Consider the following 15,906-nt stretch of genomic DNA (forward strand, 5'->3'; position numbering starts at 1 on the left):
AACACCAGTGTAACCTTACACCTTTTGTTATACATTCTTGACCAGTATATGATCCCAGCAGCTCTGGAACCATCATGTTCTACACAAGGGATTCAATCACCAGCAACCAACAACAATGTCCATTTTATAGGGGCGTGGATCTCCTCATAGGCTTAAAAATGCCCAACGCAGTGTCACAAATCATGTTGAGATACATTCGCACATCACTTAAGCATGATTTAAGTAGAAAATCAAGGGGCAAAGGGGAGGGAGGAACTAAAAGCAATCACTATCACTAGAGAAAAAGTACTAGGTAAACTAATGGGTCTAAAGGCTGACAAGTCCCCTGGACCTGATGGCTTGCATCCGAGGGTCTTAAAGGAAGTGGCTACAGAGATAGTGGATGCATTGGTTGTAATCTTCCAGAATTCACTAGATTCTGGAAAGGTCCCAGCTGATTGGAAAACTGCAAACGTAACACCCCTATTCAAGATGGGAGTGAGACAGAAAGTGGTTAATTATAGACCAGTTAGCCTAACATCTGTCATTGGGAAAATGCTAGAATCCATTATTAAGGAAGTAGTAGCAGGACATTTGGAGACTCATAATACAATCATGGAGAGTCAACATGGTTTTATGAAGGGGAAATCGTGTCTGACAAATTTATTAGAGTTCTTTGAGGAAGTAACGGGCAGGGTGGATAAAGGGGAACAGTATATTTGGATTTCCAAAAGGCATTCGATAAGGTGCCTCATAAAAGTTTACTGCACAAGATAAGAGCTCATGGTGTTGGAGGTAATGTACTGGCATGGATAGAGGATTGGCTAACTAACAGAAAACAAAGAGTCAGGATAAAAGGGTCATTTTCAAAATGGCAATCTGTTACTAGTAGGGTGCCGCAGGGCTCAGTGCTGGGACCTCAATTATTTACAATATATATCAATGACTTGGATGAAGGAACAGAATGTCTTGTGGCCAAATTTGCTGATGATACAAAGATAGGTGGAAAAGCAAGTTGCGAGGAGGACACAAAGTGTCTGCAAAGGGATATTGACAGGTTAAGCGAATGGGCTAAAATTTGGCAGATGGAATATAATGTGGGAAAATGTGAAGTCATCCACTTTGGGAGGAAAAATAAAAAAGCAAAATATTATTTGAATGGAGAAATACTACAAAATGCTGCGGTACAGAGGGATCTGGGTGTCCTCGTACATGAAACACAAGAAGTCAACATACAGGTGCAGCAGGTAATCCGGAAGACAAACGGAATATTGGCCTTTATTTCTAGGGGGATGGAGTATAAAAGCATGGAAGTCATGCTACAACTGTACAGGGTGCTGGTGAGACCACACCTGGAGTACTGCATGCAGATCTGGTGCCCTTATTTAAGGAAGGACATACTTGCATTGGAGGCAGTTCAGAGAAGGTTCACTAGGTTGGTTCCAGGTATGGAAGGGTTGTCTTATGAGGAAAGTTTGAACATGTTCGGTCTATACTCATTGGAGTTTAGAAGAATGAGAGAAGATCTTATTGAAACATACAAGGTTCTGAGGGGACTCGAAAGGGTAGATGCTGAGAGGATGTTACCCCTCATGGGGGAATCTAATACTAGAGGACATAGTCTCAGAATAAGGGGTCGCCCGTTTAAGATGGAAATGAGGAGGAATTTCTTCTCCCAGAGGGTCGTGAATCTTTGGAATTCTTTACCCCAAAAAGCTGTGGAGGCTGAGTCATTGAATACATTCAAGGCTGAGTTAGACAAATTTTTGATCAGCAAGGGAATCAAAGGATATGGGGAAAAGGTGGGAAAGTGGAGTTGAGGTAAAAATCAGATTAGTCATGATCTCATTGAATGGCGGAGCAGGCTCCAGGGGCCGAATGGCCTACTCCTGTTCTTATCTCTTATGGTCTTATGGTCTTATGACAGCGTAGCAAAAGTATGACACGAATCTTTCACCTTGAGCAGAAAAAGAAAATTGACAAATATTGTTGTCATGAAGACGGATAAAACACTACATACAATGTATTTTGCTTCATGAATGGAATGCTTTGCACAATAAGGAAAAGCACTGGAAGGGTTTACTCACCTCTTGCTTTTCTTTTTCTGATTCTGTGCTCCTTAGATTATCTGTGCTTTGATATCTATGAGAACAAACCAAAAACAGTTTTGGATGGAATCAGTTGTAACTACAAACATGATTCTACGATCTAGTGCTCACAGCAAGGAGGCACTAGAGACCTCCCAGTCAGAACTTTTCCCTCCAATTTCCCATCCCCAGGTGAGAGATGCTACAGCCTTCACTGAGCACTTCTCTGCTCACTACAGCCTAGATCAGGGAGCGAGTGGAACTGGCCTCAAACCTGTTTCCGTCTCTGCTCCATGGTACTAAGGGCGAGTGTATTAATACTCAGCACCAGCATTCTGCACTACAGGAGCCTTTTAATAAATAATGAAACTGTAAGTAATAATTCCGATCAGAACTTGCCATATGTACTTTGTAATCTTGTGGGCGTCCATAAGCTTTGGCTCTTGCCAATCTGTTCTATCATGGACTTTACCACAGACCTGTCCCTAGGTTTTCTAGGCATCTTCTCAATATAGATAAATAATCTGAGCTCACGTGTAGCTGGTACAGTATCAAAGTCTGCAGACACAAAAATAAGGAATCGTAGAATCATACAATCTTACAGCACAGAAGGAGGCCATTCAGCCCATCGTGCCTGTGCCAGTGTGTGGCCAAATGTGAACAGCACTGTAAGCAGCTTCAGGAGGATGTTGACAGGTTAATAGGTTGGGCAGATAGATGACAGATGAAATTTAATGGTAAGAAATGTGAGGTGATACATTTTGGGATGAAGAATAAGGAGATTAATTATACAAATGGTAAATCTTTAAAAGGGGTAGAAGAGCAAAAAGAGTTAGGGGTTCAACTACACAAGGCTTTCAAAGTGGGAGGTCAAGTCTTCCTCAGCAGCACCACCCAAACCCACGACATCCACCACCCAGAACAACAAGGGCAGCAGCTGCATGGAAACACCATTACCTCCCAGTTCACCTCCAAGTCACACACCATCCCGATTAGGTTATATATCACCATTTCTTCATCTAGGTCAAAATCCTTGAATTAACAACGTTTTGGGAGTACCTTCACCACACAGATTGCAGCAGTTCAAGAAGAATACCCACCGCCACCTTCTCAAAGGGCAACCAGGAGTGGGCAATAAATGCCGGCCTTGCCAGCAATGCCTATGTTCCAAGAATGAATAATAAGAAGAAAAGTTATATTTATTTGGTGCATTTTCTATATTTTGGAATCTTTTTAAATTTGTTCTTGGGATGTGGGAAACTCTGGCATGCCCACATTTATTGCCCATCCCTAATTGCCCTGAGGGCATTAAATCAAGCACATATGCCGGAAATTTCCTCGGGCATTCTCCCGCATTGCCTGCGCACGTAAGTGGGGTTTCAGCCGAACTTGAGCCAAATCACTAGCGGAGCAATGGGAGAAGGCCTGAGGGAATTCCCGGCATATGTGTGACTGGAGTCACATGTAGGCCAGACCGGGTAGGAGTGACAGGCTCCCTTCCCTGAAGGACATTAGTTGTTTTTTACCGACAATCCTGCAGCTTTCATGGTCATTTTTGTTTTTCTGGTGCCAGCCACAAATGACCAGATTTATTTCCAGTCTAGTACCATAACCCTACACTATCGTACCTACATTTAGCAGTGAATTTGGCCTTCTATTTTTCTTTATCTAAAAAGCAAGGGACTTTTGCTCTTTTTTATTGAATATGACTTTCTACCATTTGGGAATGAATTATTTTTCTGTACAATTTCAAACTTCTTTCTCCCAGCAACAGATGATCTGTTAATGGGAGAAAAACATTTTAATTAATTTTCTTTTTCTTTTAAGGGATTCAAACCCAGTCTCAAAAAACATTCCAATCAGGGCTGCAGCCAGCAAATATAGAGCTGTGTACATTCCTTCCTATATTGCCCCTCCCCATGACATCTGATGCTGCATTTCAATAAGGGTCTGGATAATGCTGATAGTCTCCTTTGGTTCCTCTCCCCACCCCCCCTCCCCCCTCCACCACACCCCAAGCACTGCTCCCATCTTTCCCTGTGCCTTCCACGCCCATTGCACACTGTGGGTGAGAATCCCTGAACTCAGAAGAATTCCCATGTGCAGTGTGCAGTGGTACTCATTATGCTCTCTCTCCTCTGAGTTCACTGGCCTCCTATCCTCCCCAATCTCTCCCTCCATTTAACCTCCCCTACCCATATTCATGGCCATCCCCTCGTCCTTGCCATCTCACGTGGCCTCTCTATTCCCACTGTGTCGATCACAGATAAGGCCATCTCTGATCACTTCTTAATATCCCTCTCCACCCACATCCCACTTTGCCCTCCCAACCCCACTTCCTTCTGTGTTTGCCCCTGAAAAAAACTCACCGCCAAGTCACTTACAACTACATTTTCAAATTCCCAACTGTCTAGCCTTTGGCCCTCCATTCACCACGACATTTCTGCAGCTACCGATCTGCTCAATCACACCCTCACCTCCACCTTTGATGCCCTTGTCTCCATTAAAACCATTACTCACTCTCACCCTGATGGTTCCTCCTGGTATGACCCTCATCTCCGCTCCGTTAAGTCCAAGGGATGCAGACTTGAACATTTATGGCAGGCAATTGGTTTAGCCATTCATCTCCAGATCTGGCTGGACCATGTAAAGCACCATCGGTTCCTGCTCTCCTCTGCCAAAACTGTTCACTATTCCAGAATCATCCTGGAATGCAAAGATAACCCCTGGTTTCTCTTCTCCACTAAAAACCGTCTTCTTAAATCCCACTCCCCTGCCTCCTCCACCCTCACCTCCAGCAACAAGTGCAAGTAGCGCATGGGCTATTTCATCACTAAGATTGACACTATCCGTTCAGCTGCCTTTGCCGCTTCCCTCACTTCCTCTAGTCGACCAAGCCAAACTTCCCCTATGGTTCCCCCTTGCCCTAGCCCTAGTTTCTCTCCTATCTCCCCTCATGCCCTCTCCAAGCTCATCTTGACCATGAGACTCACCTCCTATTCCCACCAAACTGCTGACCACCCAACTTTCCTTCCTGGCACCCATGTTAGCTGATATTGTTAATGGTTCCTTCTCCTCAGGTACTGACCCGCTCCCCTTCAAATCTGCCGTCATCACTCCCCTCCTCAAAAAACCCACCCTGGACCCCCTCTGTCCTTGCAAACTACCGCCCCATCTCCACCCTCCCTTTCCTCTCCAAAGTCCTTGAATGTGTTGTCGCCTCCCAAATCCATGCCCATCTTTCCTGCAACTCCATGTTTGAATCCCTGCAATCAGGTTTCTGCCCCTGCCGCAGTACTGAAACGGCCCTAATCAAAGTCACAAATGACATCGTATGTGACTGTGACTGTGGTAAACTATCCCACCTCATCCTTCTCGACCTGTCCGCACCTTTTGACATGGTTGACCACACCATCCTCCTCTAATGCATCTACTCCGTCGTCCAGCTGGGTGGGATTCCGCTCACCTGGTTCCATTCTTATCTATCCAGTCGTAGCCAGAGAATCACCTACAATGGCTTCTCTTCCCGCTCCGGCACTGTTGCCTCTGGAGTCGCCCAAGGATCTATCCTCGGCCCCCTCCTAGTTCTCATCTACATGCTGCCCCTAGGCGACATCATCCGAAAACAACACCCAGCTCTACCTCACCACCACTTCCCTCGACCCCTCCACTGTTTCTGATTTGTCACACTGTTTGTCCAACATCCAGTATTGAATGAGCAAAAATTTTCTCCAACTAAAGTTTGGGAAGACTGAAGCCCTTATCTTCGGTCCTCACCACAAACTCCATTCCCTAGCCACCGAATCCATCTCTCCCTGGCCACTGTCTGACGCTGAAGCAGACCATTCACAACCTTGGTGTCCAATTGACCCTGAGATGAGCTTCCGACCACATATCCACTCCATCACCAAGACCGCCTACTTCCACCTCCGTAACATCCGCCCCTGCCCCAGCTCATCTGCTGCTGAAACCCTCATCCCTGCCTTCATTACCTCTAAACTTGAATATTCCAATGTTCTCCTGGCTGGCCTCCCATCTTCCACCCTCCATAAACTTGAGCTCATCCAAAACTCTGCAGCTGTATCCTAACTCACATCAAGTCCCATTCATCAATCGCCCCTGTGCTCGCTGTCCTACATTGGCTCCCGGTCCGGGAATGCCTCAATTTTAAAGTTCTTATCCTTGTTTTCAAATCCCTCCGTGGCCTCGCCCTCCCTGACTCTGTAACCTCCTCCAGTTCTGCAACCCTCCGAGATCTCTGCGCTCCTCCAATTCTTGCCTCTTGTGCACCCCAATTTTAATCGCTGCACCATTGGCGGCCGTGCCTTCAGCTGCCTAGGCCCTAAGCTAGGCCCTCCCTAAACCTTTCTGCTTCTCTACCTCTCTCTCCTCCTTTATGGCTCGCCATAAAACCTATCTCCACATGTCCTAATATCACCTTATGTATCAAATTTTGTTTGATAATCGCTCCTGTAAATCACTTCCAATTGCAGCAACAGAAGGTAGGAGTCCACTGTGGAAGCACCTTCACCTTGCTAATGACGTCCATATCCCAAGAATTAATTTTTAAAAAGAACGCATTGTGAGGAGGATTCTGCTTTGCCCTCATGTTCGCCAGTCAACATGGGCAGGTGGACAGCACCCCCCAAAGTACAGCTGCCCAATGTCAAAACTGGATGGTTGGCCTGTTGGAGTTTGGATTGGGGACTTTTAAACATTGTCACCAGCATTTTCCTGGCGGGTGGTGGGGGAATTCCCGGAGTGTGTTGGGTTCCTGCATGAGTCAGAAACAAAAAAAATATGGAGCTAGAAATTGGGCCATGTAGCGCGCATTGTTACGGCGCTATGCGGCCTCCCAAACATCCAAGATGGTGTCTTGGCTGCGCACACACGTTTCCAGCGTGACGTGCGCCGGATGCCTTCTTGGTATAGGTATTAGCGCAGGCGCAAATACCAAACGCCGGCAGCATTTAAAGTAAGGAGAACATGGATGCAATCAGTGTGCAACGCTGATTTAAAGTGGTAGACACCATTTTGGAACTTAATGCTGAACTCCACGCACAGTCATAACCACAACCATCTGAATGTGTCTTAGAGAGCCTGAAGGACCCCCACCATCGCTATTTAAAGGGACCATGCAGGATTTACAGGTTAGTGGCTGGATTATTGCTTCTGGCTGCCGAGACATTTGTAACTGTTTTTGGAGGTCTCCTATACTTGAATACTAGGACGCGGGGATATAGCCTAACATTTAGAGCCAGGACGTGCAGGAGTGAAGTTAGGAAACGCTGCTACACGCAAAGGGTGGGAGAAGTTTGGAACGCTCTTCTGCAAATGGCAGTTGATGCTAGCTCAATTGTGAATTCTAAATCTGAGATTGATAGATTTCTGTGAACCAAGGGTATTAAGGGCTAAGGGGCAAAGGCGGGTATATGGAGTTAGGTCACAGGTACACCATGATCTCAGTGAATGGCGGAACAGGCTCGAGGGGCTAAATGCCACTGCCACTTGCTGCTTCCTGATATATGCCACCTTCTCCTGCAAGAAAGTGGGATGTGTGTATGGGTGATGTGCCTTTCGTGGTTGAATAGCTGCCAGTGTGTGTGGCCTGTGAGTTGTGGGCGGGCGGTTTGCAACATTGATCATGTGAGAGGAAGTATCTGATTGGCAGAATTGAGTACTGATGGAAAGAGTTTATTGGTATGTGGGGGCTGGGGGGTTTCGTGCATGATGCAGTTGGCAGGAGATGCCACTTGACAGTTGACCTCACTCACCTTGACCACTCGTGTCAAAGCATTGAACTTCTTCCTACACTGCATCCATGTTAGTGGTGCTGCGCACCTGGCCTTGACTTTGCCTCCTGCTGCCTCCCACTGCCTTTTGGGCATATGTCCTCTGCCCTAACACACACCCCCCCCCACCGTGGATATAGGATGTCCCTCCTTCTGTCCACCTCTTGCACCCAAGGCCTCTAGTGCATCATCTGAGAAGCTTGGTGCACGCACTCTCGCAGATCTGGTACCAACTCAGATCAGCAAATTGGTGAGGTCTGGCATGCAGATTGGAGGATGTGGGATTTAGTAGTGTGCAACCTTTATTCAATGTTTTAACATAACTCATCAGTAAACATAGGGACGGGACCTGCACCTGTGTTTTACTTGTGCAATGTCTGATCTCCGTTCAGACTCCGTGCAGACAGCATACTGTTATTTTTTTTAGCAAACAACAGGGACCTGCTACCTTTAAGAGATTTTAAGAGACCGCCTCCTTTTAAGAGATTGGGGCTCCCCCTGCTAGTGGAAAGTGCAAATTGCATTGAATCCTCTCTCAACGCTGATTTCCAACGCAGCTTGCAGGTAAGTCCTCAGGCCTCACAAAAGTCTCGTCCTGCCTGCGCAGGGGCCATTGGGTGCGGGTTAATAGCGGATCACGGTACCCGCGCCCAATAATAGGCCTTATCAATTTTTTTTCCCCCATGCCCTTTAATGCTCCCCCTCTGCTGGCTGCTGTGAGAATGACAATTGGAGGAACAGGAAATTATATACATCAGGGAATTTGAACTGTACGGGAGGTCTGCGTTTGTAACAGCTGGCTCACTCGCTGTAACTGAAGTGTTGTGTAACTGATATTCCTTTATGTGCCACTAACTATGAACACAAAGTGGATAGGAGAGGAAAACATATTCTAATCTGTAATAGGAATATTATAAAGAAAGAATAAGTAATGCAAGCTGTATTTTTGGGGTTGTGTTTGAGTTAGCCTGTGGGGGAGGGGGGATGGGGGAACTTGGCAAAATTTTTCCTTTTTAAATGGAGGGGTAGATCCACGATCCAGTGCACTGCATGGGATGGGAGAGGGGAAGAGCTTCACACGACAGGCGTCCAGATCAGAACTCAGGCATGACGGTCAGCACATCTCATTCGCACGATTCATTTTAATTGACTATAAATATTGTGCGCGAATCAGGCCTGCTGATCTCCAAACCCGAATTCCTGATACGTGCTCTCGCTGTGCGCATCGATGCGGCAAGAACATTTAATCAGGAAACTTGCTGCATGGGCTGTGGAAGGCTAAGGCTTGAAGAAGACAGAGGACCCTTTCTCATCTGTGTTGTCTTGTGTTGAGGGAAATGCATTTACAGCTGTAATGTGAGTAAAGGCCAGTTCTTCCATCGCATAAGCTCTCTGTTTCACTCTTCCCTATTGAGAATCTACGCTCTACCTCACTTTTCTCCTATTGTGCTATTGTGTAAACCCCTCCATCACAGCCCATGCCCTATCATACCTGGCCACCAGCTTGGAGACCGAAATTCTCTTTGAGTCTTTGTCCCAGATGTCCCAGGATGCAGTAGAGAGGCCTCGTAGTGACTGAGTCCGCCTCAGTTTGTCCCTGTTCTCCATTTTGTTTGATCCAGATCAATTCAATCCTTCAGCGTTAATTGACTGAAATCATAAAAGAAATAAGACATAAAAACAGAACATGCTGGAGAAGCTCAGCAAGTCAGGCAGCATCTGTGGAGAAAGTAACAGAATTAACATTTCCGGTCGAAACCTTTCGTCAGAACCGTTCTTTCTCCACAGATGCTGCCTGACTTGCTGAGCTTCTCCAGCATTTTCTGTTTTTAGTTTAGATTTCCAGCATCTGCAGGATTTTGCTTTTGAAAGAAATAAGACATTTGTTTAATGCTTTTGTCCCTCTGCCTTCGCCAGAAGCAGACTCGATGGGTGGAATCACTAATGACAAAAGGACACAGTGAAAAACTTCAGTTTTGGCCATATAACCATCGCAGAATGAAAATCAGCCGGGTTCTACAAAGGGTTCTGCCAGGCTACCAGGAGGGGAAGTTGAAAATTACCCTCCATGTGTCTGGCTAAGTAATTTGGTCAGAAAAGATGCTAGCCTCTCCCTCCGATCTCAGTGAAAGCCATTCCCCTCGTCAGGTGCTCAGATCGCCAACTGTCAGAAACTGTCAGGACATTCCAAAGCGCTTCAAAGTCACTTTAATTACTTTTGTAGTGTTGTTTTGAAGGCAATTTGCGCAAGGAGGCATAAATAGGGAAAGTAACAGATCAACAGGCATTTTCACTGTGTCCGGGACTTTTTGTCCAAGCTTGTAATACTCAGGTATCGTTCACTAGAAGAGCAAAGGGGGACATTAGAAGAATTTATTTTCATGCAGAGGGTTAATACCGGGAATTTCCTCAGGTCTTCACCAGCTGCACCACCGTAACTTTGGGAGGAAGTTCAACAGTCAGGAGAAGCCCAGGGGAAGTTCCCAGCGAGAATACTTTACCACGAGTGGCTATTCAGGCAGAGACTGTAACATAATTTAAAAGGAAATTCAATAAATACTTGAAAAGGATACGGGGAAAGGGCAGGGAAATGAAATCAGGGCAGACAGTTCTAGTTGAAGAGCTAGTACTGGCAGAGACTCAATGGGCCGAATGGACTCCACTTATGCTTCTATGATTCCGTGACACCTTGTTACATGTGGTAGGGGTAGAGGTTTGCAGGGTTTCACATGGGACATTCACTTGCTCTACTCATAAGTTACCCTCAGTGTTCCAACTGCTGTTAAAACTAAACAAAAATATTCCATGAGAAATAACCGGAAGGATACAAAAATGAAAGGATCTTCCGCTGGAAGTGATTTTTAAGAATGAATTCTGATGGAGCCATGGTAAAAATGTGTTTAATTACACGCATTGTTCAGGCATTAAAGGGGGGCAAAGCGTACCAAAATTTAGCAGTGGACGGTCTGTGCCCAATCTGCACAGACATTGGACCCGCTGCTAAATTCGTGGGGCCCATTTTTTATGTGTCCTAGGAGGATGCCTAAATGGATCCAGACTGATTTCTACCCCATGAGCTCTTTAATCAGATATTACTTTCATTGAGCCCCATCTCCTCCTTAGTGCCAACATATAGCCAATCACCACAGTGTAGTGGTTATGGTAGCGCTGAATAGTATCCCTGAGATCTCAAGTTCAAATCTAGCCACTGCACATTGAGAAATTGAATTCAATAAATCTGGTGATCCATCTGTGAAAGTTGCTGGATTGTTGTAAAAATTCAGCTGATTCACTAATCTCCTTGGAAAGGCACTTGGCAGCTCTACTGCACTACATGGTTGACTCTGAAGTGGCCTAACACTATCAGGGACGACAGGCAATAAATGCAGCTCACAACTCAAGGGCAAAAAAAAAGTACCCCACGTCCAAACAGAAACTTTGAATTCAATAAAAATTGGAAATGCAGTTTGGTCAGCATCTGAAAGAGAAAGGAAAGGTTCGCCAGAGCCCAGTTTGGCTTCTGATGAAAGAGTCACACCCAAATCATTCTCAGATGGTGCTTGGCCTGCTGTATCCTTCCAGTGTTTTCTGATTTTCTTTTTATCTTTGCTGAGTATAATAAGCAAATCTAAAAAGCAAAAGATGGGGTCAAAATTCAAACATTAACTCGTTTCACAAAACACAAAGTAACCTCCTGTTCTAAACAATGAAAGGGCTATTGATGGTACTCTGGAGTCACATGTCTACCCATTTCCTGTTAATTTTCAACTGTTGGACAAACTGATAAAACACATCAATCAATCACTGGAATAACACACTTCCTTTAAAGAAATTAGAAATGCAAAGTTAAAGGTCAAGAAGGCTCAGTTGGCAACACTCTTGCTTTGGGACGTTTTTCTACGTTAAAGACGCTATATAAATGCAAATTGTTATTGTTGCTATTGATGCTGTTGTTGTTGAATCAGAAGGTCGTGGGTTCAAACCAGACACAAGACCTTGAATGCACAATCTAGGGTGACCCCCTCTCATTGTCTGAGGTCTAATCCTTCAATATTATAGAATCATAGAATCATAGAAGTTACAACATGGAAACAGGCCCTTCGGCCCAACATGTCCATGTCGCCCAGTTTATACCACTAAGCTAGTCCCAATTGCCTGCACTTGGCCCATATCCCTCGATACCCATCTTCCCCATGTAACTGTCCAAATGCTTTTTAAAAGACAAAATTGTACCCGCCTCTACTACTGCCTCTGGCAGCTCGTTCCAGACACTCACCACCCTTTGAGTGAAAAAATTGCCCCTCTGGATCCTTTTGTATCTCTCCCCTCTCACCTTAAATCTGTGCCCCCTCGTTATAGACTCCCCTACCTTTGGGAAAAGATTTTGACTATCGACCTTATCTATGCCCCTCATTATTTTATAGACTTCTATAAGATCACCCCTTAACCTCCTACTCTCCAGGGAATAAAGTCCCAGTCTGTCTAACCTCTCCCTGTAAGTCAAACCATCAAGTCCCGGTAGCATCCTAGTAAATCTTTTCTGCACTCTTTCTAGTTTAATAATATCCTTTCTATAATAGGGTGACCAGAACTGTACACAGTACTCCAAGTGTGGCCTCACCAATGCCCTGTACAACTTCAACAAGACATCCCAACTCCTGCATTCAATGTTCTGACCAATGAAACCAAGCATGCTGAATGCCTTCTTCACCACCCTATCCACCTGTGACTCCACTTTCAAGGAGCTATGAATCTGTACTCCTAGATCTCTTTGTTCTATAACTCTCCCCAACGCCCTACCATTAACGGAGTAGGTCCTGGCCCGATTCGATCTACCAAAATGCATCACCTCACATTTATCTAAATTAAACTCCATCTGCCATTCATCGGCCCACTGGCCCAATTTATCAAGATCCCGTTGCAATCCTAGATAACCTTTTTCACTGTCCACAATGCCACCAATCTTGGTGTCATCTGCAAACTTACTAACCATGCCTCCTAAATTCTCATCCAAATCATTAATATAAATAACAAATAACAGCGGACCCAGCACCGATCCCTGAGGCACACCGCTGGACACAGGCATCCAGTTTGAAAAACAACCCTCGACAACCACCCTCTGTCTTCTGTCGTCAAGCCAATTTTGTATCCAATTGGCTACCTCACCTTGGATCCCATGAGATTTAACCTTATGTAACAACCTACCATGCGGTACCTTGTCAAATGCTTTGCTGAAGTCCATGTAGACCACGTCTACTGCACAGCCCTCATCTATCTTCTTGGTTACCCCTTCAAAAAACTCAATCAAATTCGTGAGACATGATTTTCCTCTCACAAAACCATGCTGACTGTTCCTAATTAGTCCCTGCCTCTCCAAATGCCTGTAGATTCTGTCCCTCAGAATACCCTCTAACAACTTACCCACTACAGATGTCAGGCTCACTGGTCTGTAGTTCCCAGGCTTTTCCCTGCCGCCCTTCTTAAACAAAGGCACAACATTTGCTACCCTCCAATCTTCAGGCACCTCACCTGTAGCGGTGGATGATTCAAATATCTCTGCTAGGGGACCCGCAATTTCCTCCCTAACCTCCCATAACGTCCTGGGATACATTTCATCAGGTCCCGGAGATTTATCTACCTTGATGCGCGTTAAGACTTCCAGCACCTCCCTCTCTGTAATATGTACACTCCTCAAGACATCACTATTTATTTCCCCAAGTTCCCTAACATCCATGCCTTTCTCAAATATTAGAATATTACAGCACAGAAACAGGCCATTAGTAACCTTGAGATCTCAAGTTCAAATGTCACCATGACAAATTGTGAAATTAAATTCAATAAATCTGGTAATCTGTGGAAAACGTAATGTGAAAATTGCTGGATTGTTGTAAAAACCCAACTGATTCATTAATCTCCTTCTTGGAAGGGCACCTGGCAACCCTACTTGGTCCTGCATTACATTGTTGGCCCTTAAAGTCCTCTCCAATATGGGCCACTTAGTTTAATCCCAGTCCCCTCCTCATTGCCCATATCCTTTAATATCTTCTCATTTAAACTCTTCTTCCAATAACCAGTTCCCTTTTGAAAGAATTTATTGATTTGTCAGTTGACACACATCATTCTTATTCCTTGCAGGGTTGTAAAACCAAGCCGCCTGGCCCTTATGATCAGAATGGACCGTCATTAGCCTCTGACCCATTTCATCGGTATTGTGGGGGGGGGGGAGGATTTTAACTGGGCGTGGGGTTCATCCAGGCAGGGGTTGGGGCAAGCAACAACCCCCACCACTGCCCCTCCCTCCAACCCCCAATGGCATCAATTTGCGGACTGGGCTATTTTAACCCCACAGCCTCATTTAGATCCCATTTGTTTGTCCAAAAGGGCTTAAAAAGGGAGCTGTCTGGCCTCCTGGCCCCCAGAGATTTATGGGAAGGTTGCTTCACTTAGTCAGCGGTAAAAATGACATGATATCACCCCGCTTTGCATGTATTAATGAGGCTCCTGCCTGAGTCGGGCGGAGCCTGGGCGGCCTCAGAAAAGTGCCTAATTAAAGCGGTGGCAGGCAAGTATGGAGCAGTAACAGGCGGTAAGTTTTTGGAGGCAATTTTATCTGCGCGGCTGCCCGTTCCCGCCAGTGGGTTAAAATCACCCCTCTAATACCCATGTTGCACCGGGAGCAGAGCTGGCCACAACCCACCATGGCACAGGAGCATGGGTGGGCTCAATTCCAAGAGCAGCAAAGGAGATCTGGGCACAACCCCACTGCACAGCATGTGAAGGTAGGGTCTGACCTCACAGGGCATCATGGGAAGGTAGGCCTCAGCCCCACAGGGCATCATAGGAAGGTAGGGTCTGACCCATAGAACATCATGGAAAGGCAGACCTCAGCCCCACTGGGCATCATGGGAAGGTTGGCCTCCGACCCACAGAGCATCATCAAAACAAAAACATGGTTCAATGGATACCAGAAAAAAAATACAGGTGATATGGGGTTAATAAAGTGGAAATAGAAATAAAAATGGTGAACATGTGCGTGAGAGAGTGACTAGGGCTGATTTACAGCTCTGTTTTGGGCAGGAACGGGGCAGTAGAGCAGGTAAAATGGCAGTGCATTTCTAACCATCCCACTCCCACTGCTGATCTACCTGCTGCCATTCACCCCTCACTCTCACACAGTGGGGTGAATTTCCATGTGTCCAATTATGGCGGGCAAGAGATGGGCATTCCGAGCCCATTGCCCACCCGATGGAATTGGTGTGAGGCCCAATCTATTGTATAATCTCGGCAAGCTGCCTACACTGAACCAGTGCCTGAAAAGGATGGCAGGTAATCTTGTGGAGGGGGGAGCAGAGGGACCAGCAGCAGGTTAATGCTTCTCCGGACCGCACAAGAATCATTTTCAAAACTTTTACTTAACATTTTCTGAGCGGCCGGCAGCAGTCCTTTCGGGGCTGCTGATTAGGCACAAGCTCTGCCCATTGGTACCTGAAAATTGCATTGGGATCCTATAGGATGCTATAGGACCAAATTTGCATAATTTAATGAGCCGCCTGCCTCCCATTTCCGGGATCAGATGGAAATAACAGTAGGCGTATTGCCCGCAGGAACCGGGCAATAAATAATGCACTGCCGTTTTCCCTGAGCACCGCCCGTTCTCGATTGAAAATGGGGACAAAAATCAGCCTCTGAGTATAAGGGAGAGTGGCCTTGTCAAAGCTGTAATGGGGGGGATGGTGGGGTTGTAATTCTAGAATAACTCAAATAGGGTGAAGGACTTTCATCTGAACTGATCCTTTGAAGAATTAGATCCAATTTTTTGTCACAGAGCTGTGTTAACCTGCATAATTTCTTTAAAATCTTTAACCAAACGCGGTGCAGAGTAAGTCAATAAAAGTATTTGCACTCTGTACTTTCACTTTGAAAAGTATTTCATCTTGTTGATAATCTGTTAATTCTATTTTCGCTTTTAAATATTTCTTAAGCTTGGCAACATATTCTCCCCCTCCCACAACAACCACTGTCACCACTACAAAAACCATCACCACCAC

At 45.6% G+C, this 15,906-nt stretch overlaps 1 protein-coding gene across 1 annotated transcript in view; it reads right to left on the reverse strand.

The window, feature by feature from the left end:
- The window catches only part of LOC137311822 (xin actin-binding repeat-containing protein 1-like), a 64,099-nt gene that overhangs the window by 45,796 nt on the left and 2,397 nt on the right, over positions 1-15,906 (reverse strand). The window contains exons 2-3 of the mRNA XM_067978766.1: positions 9,351-9,508; positions 2,067-2,121 (exon numbers count right to left, since the gene is read on the reverse strand). Coding sequence (XP_067834867.1) covers positions 2,067-2,121; positions 9,351-9,466 — 171 coding nt within the window. The 5' untranslated portion in view covers positions 9,467-9,508. The remainder of the gene's footprint in view (positions 1-2,066; positions 2,122-9,350; positions 9,509-15,906) is intronic.

This window comes from Heptranchias perlo, chromosome 3 (genome assembly GCF_035084215.1).
Source record: "Heptranchias perlo isolate sHepPer1 chromosome 3, sHepPer1.hap1, whole genome shotgun sequence".
Lineage (NCBI taxonomy): Eukaryota > Metazoa > Chordata > Chondrichthyes > Hexanchiformes > Hexanchidae > Heptranchias > Heptranchias perlo.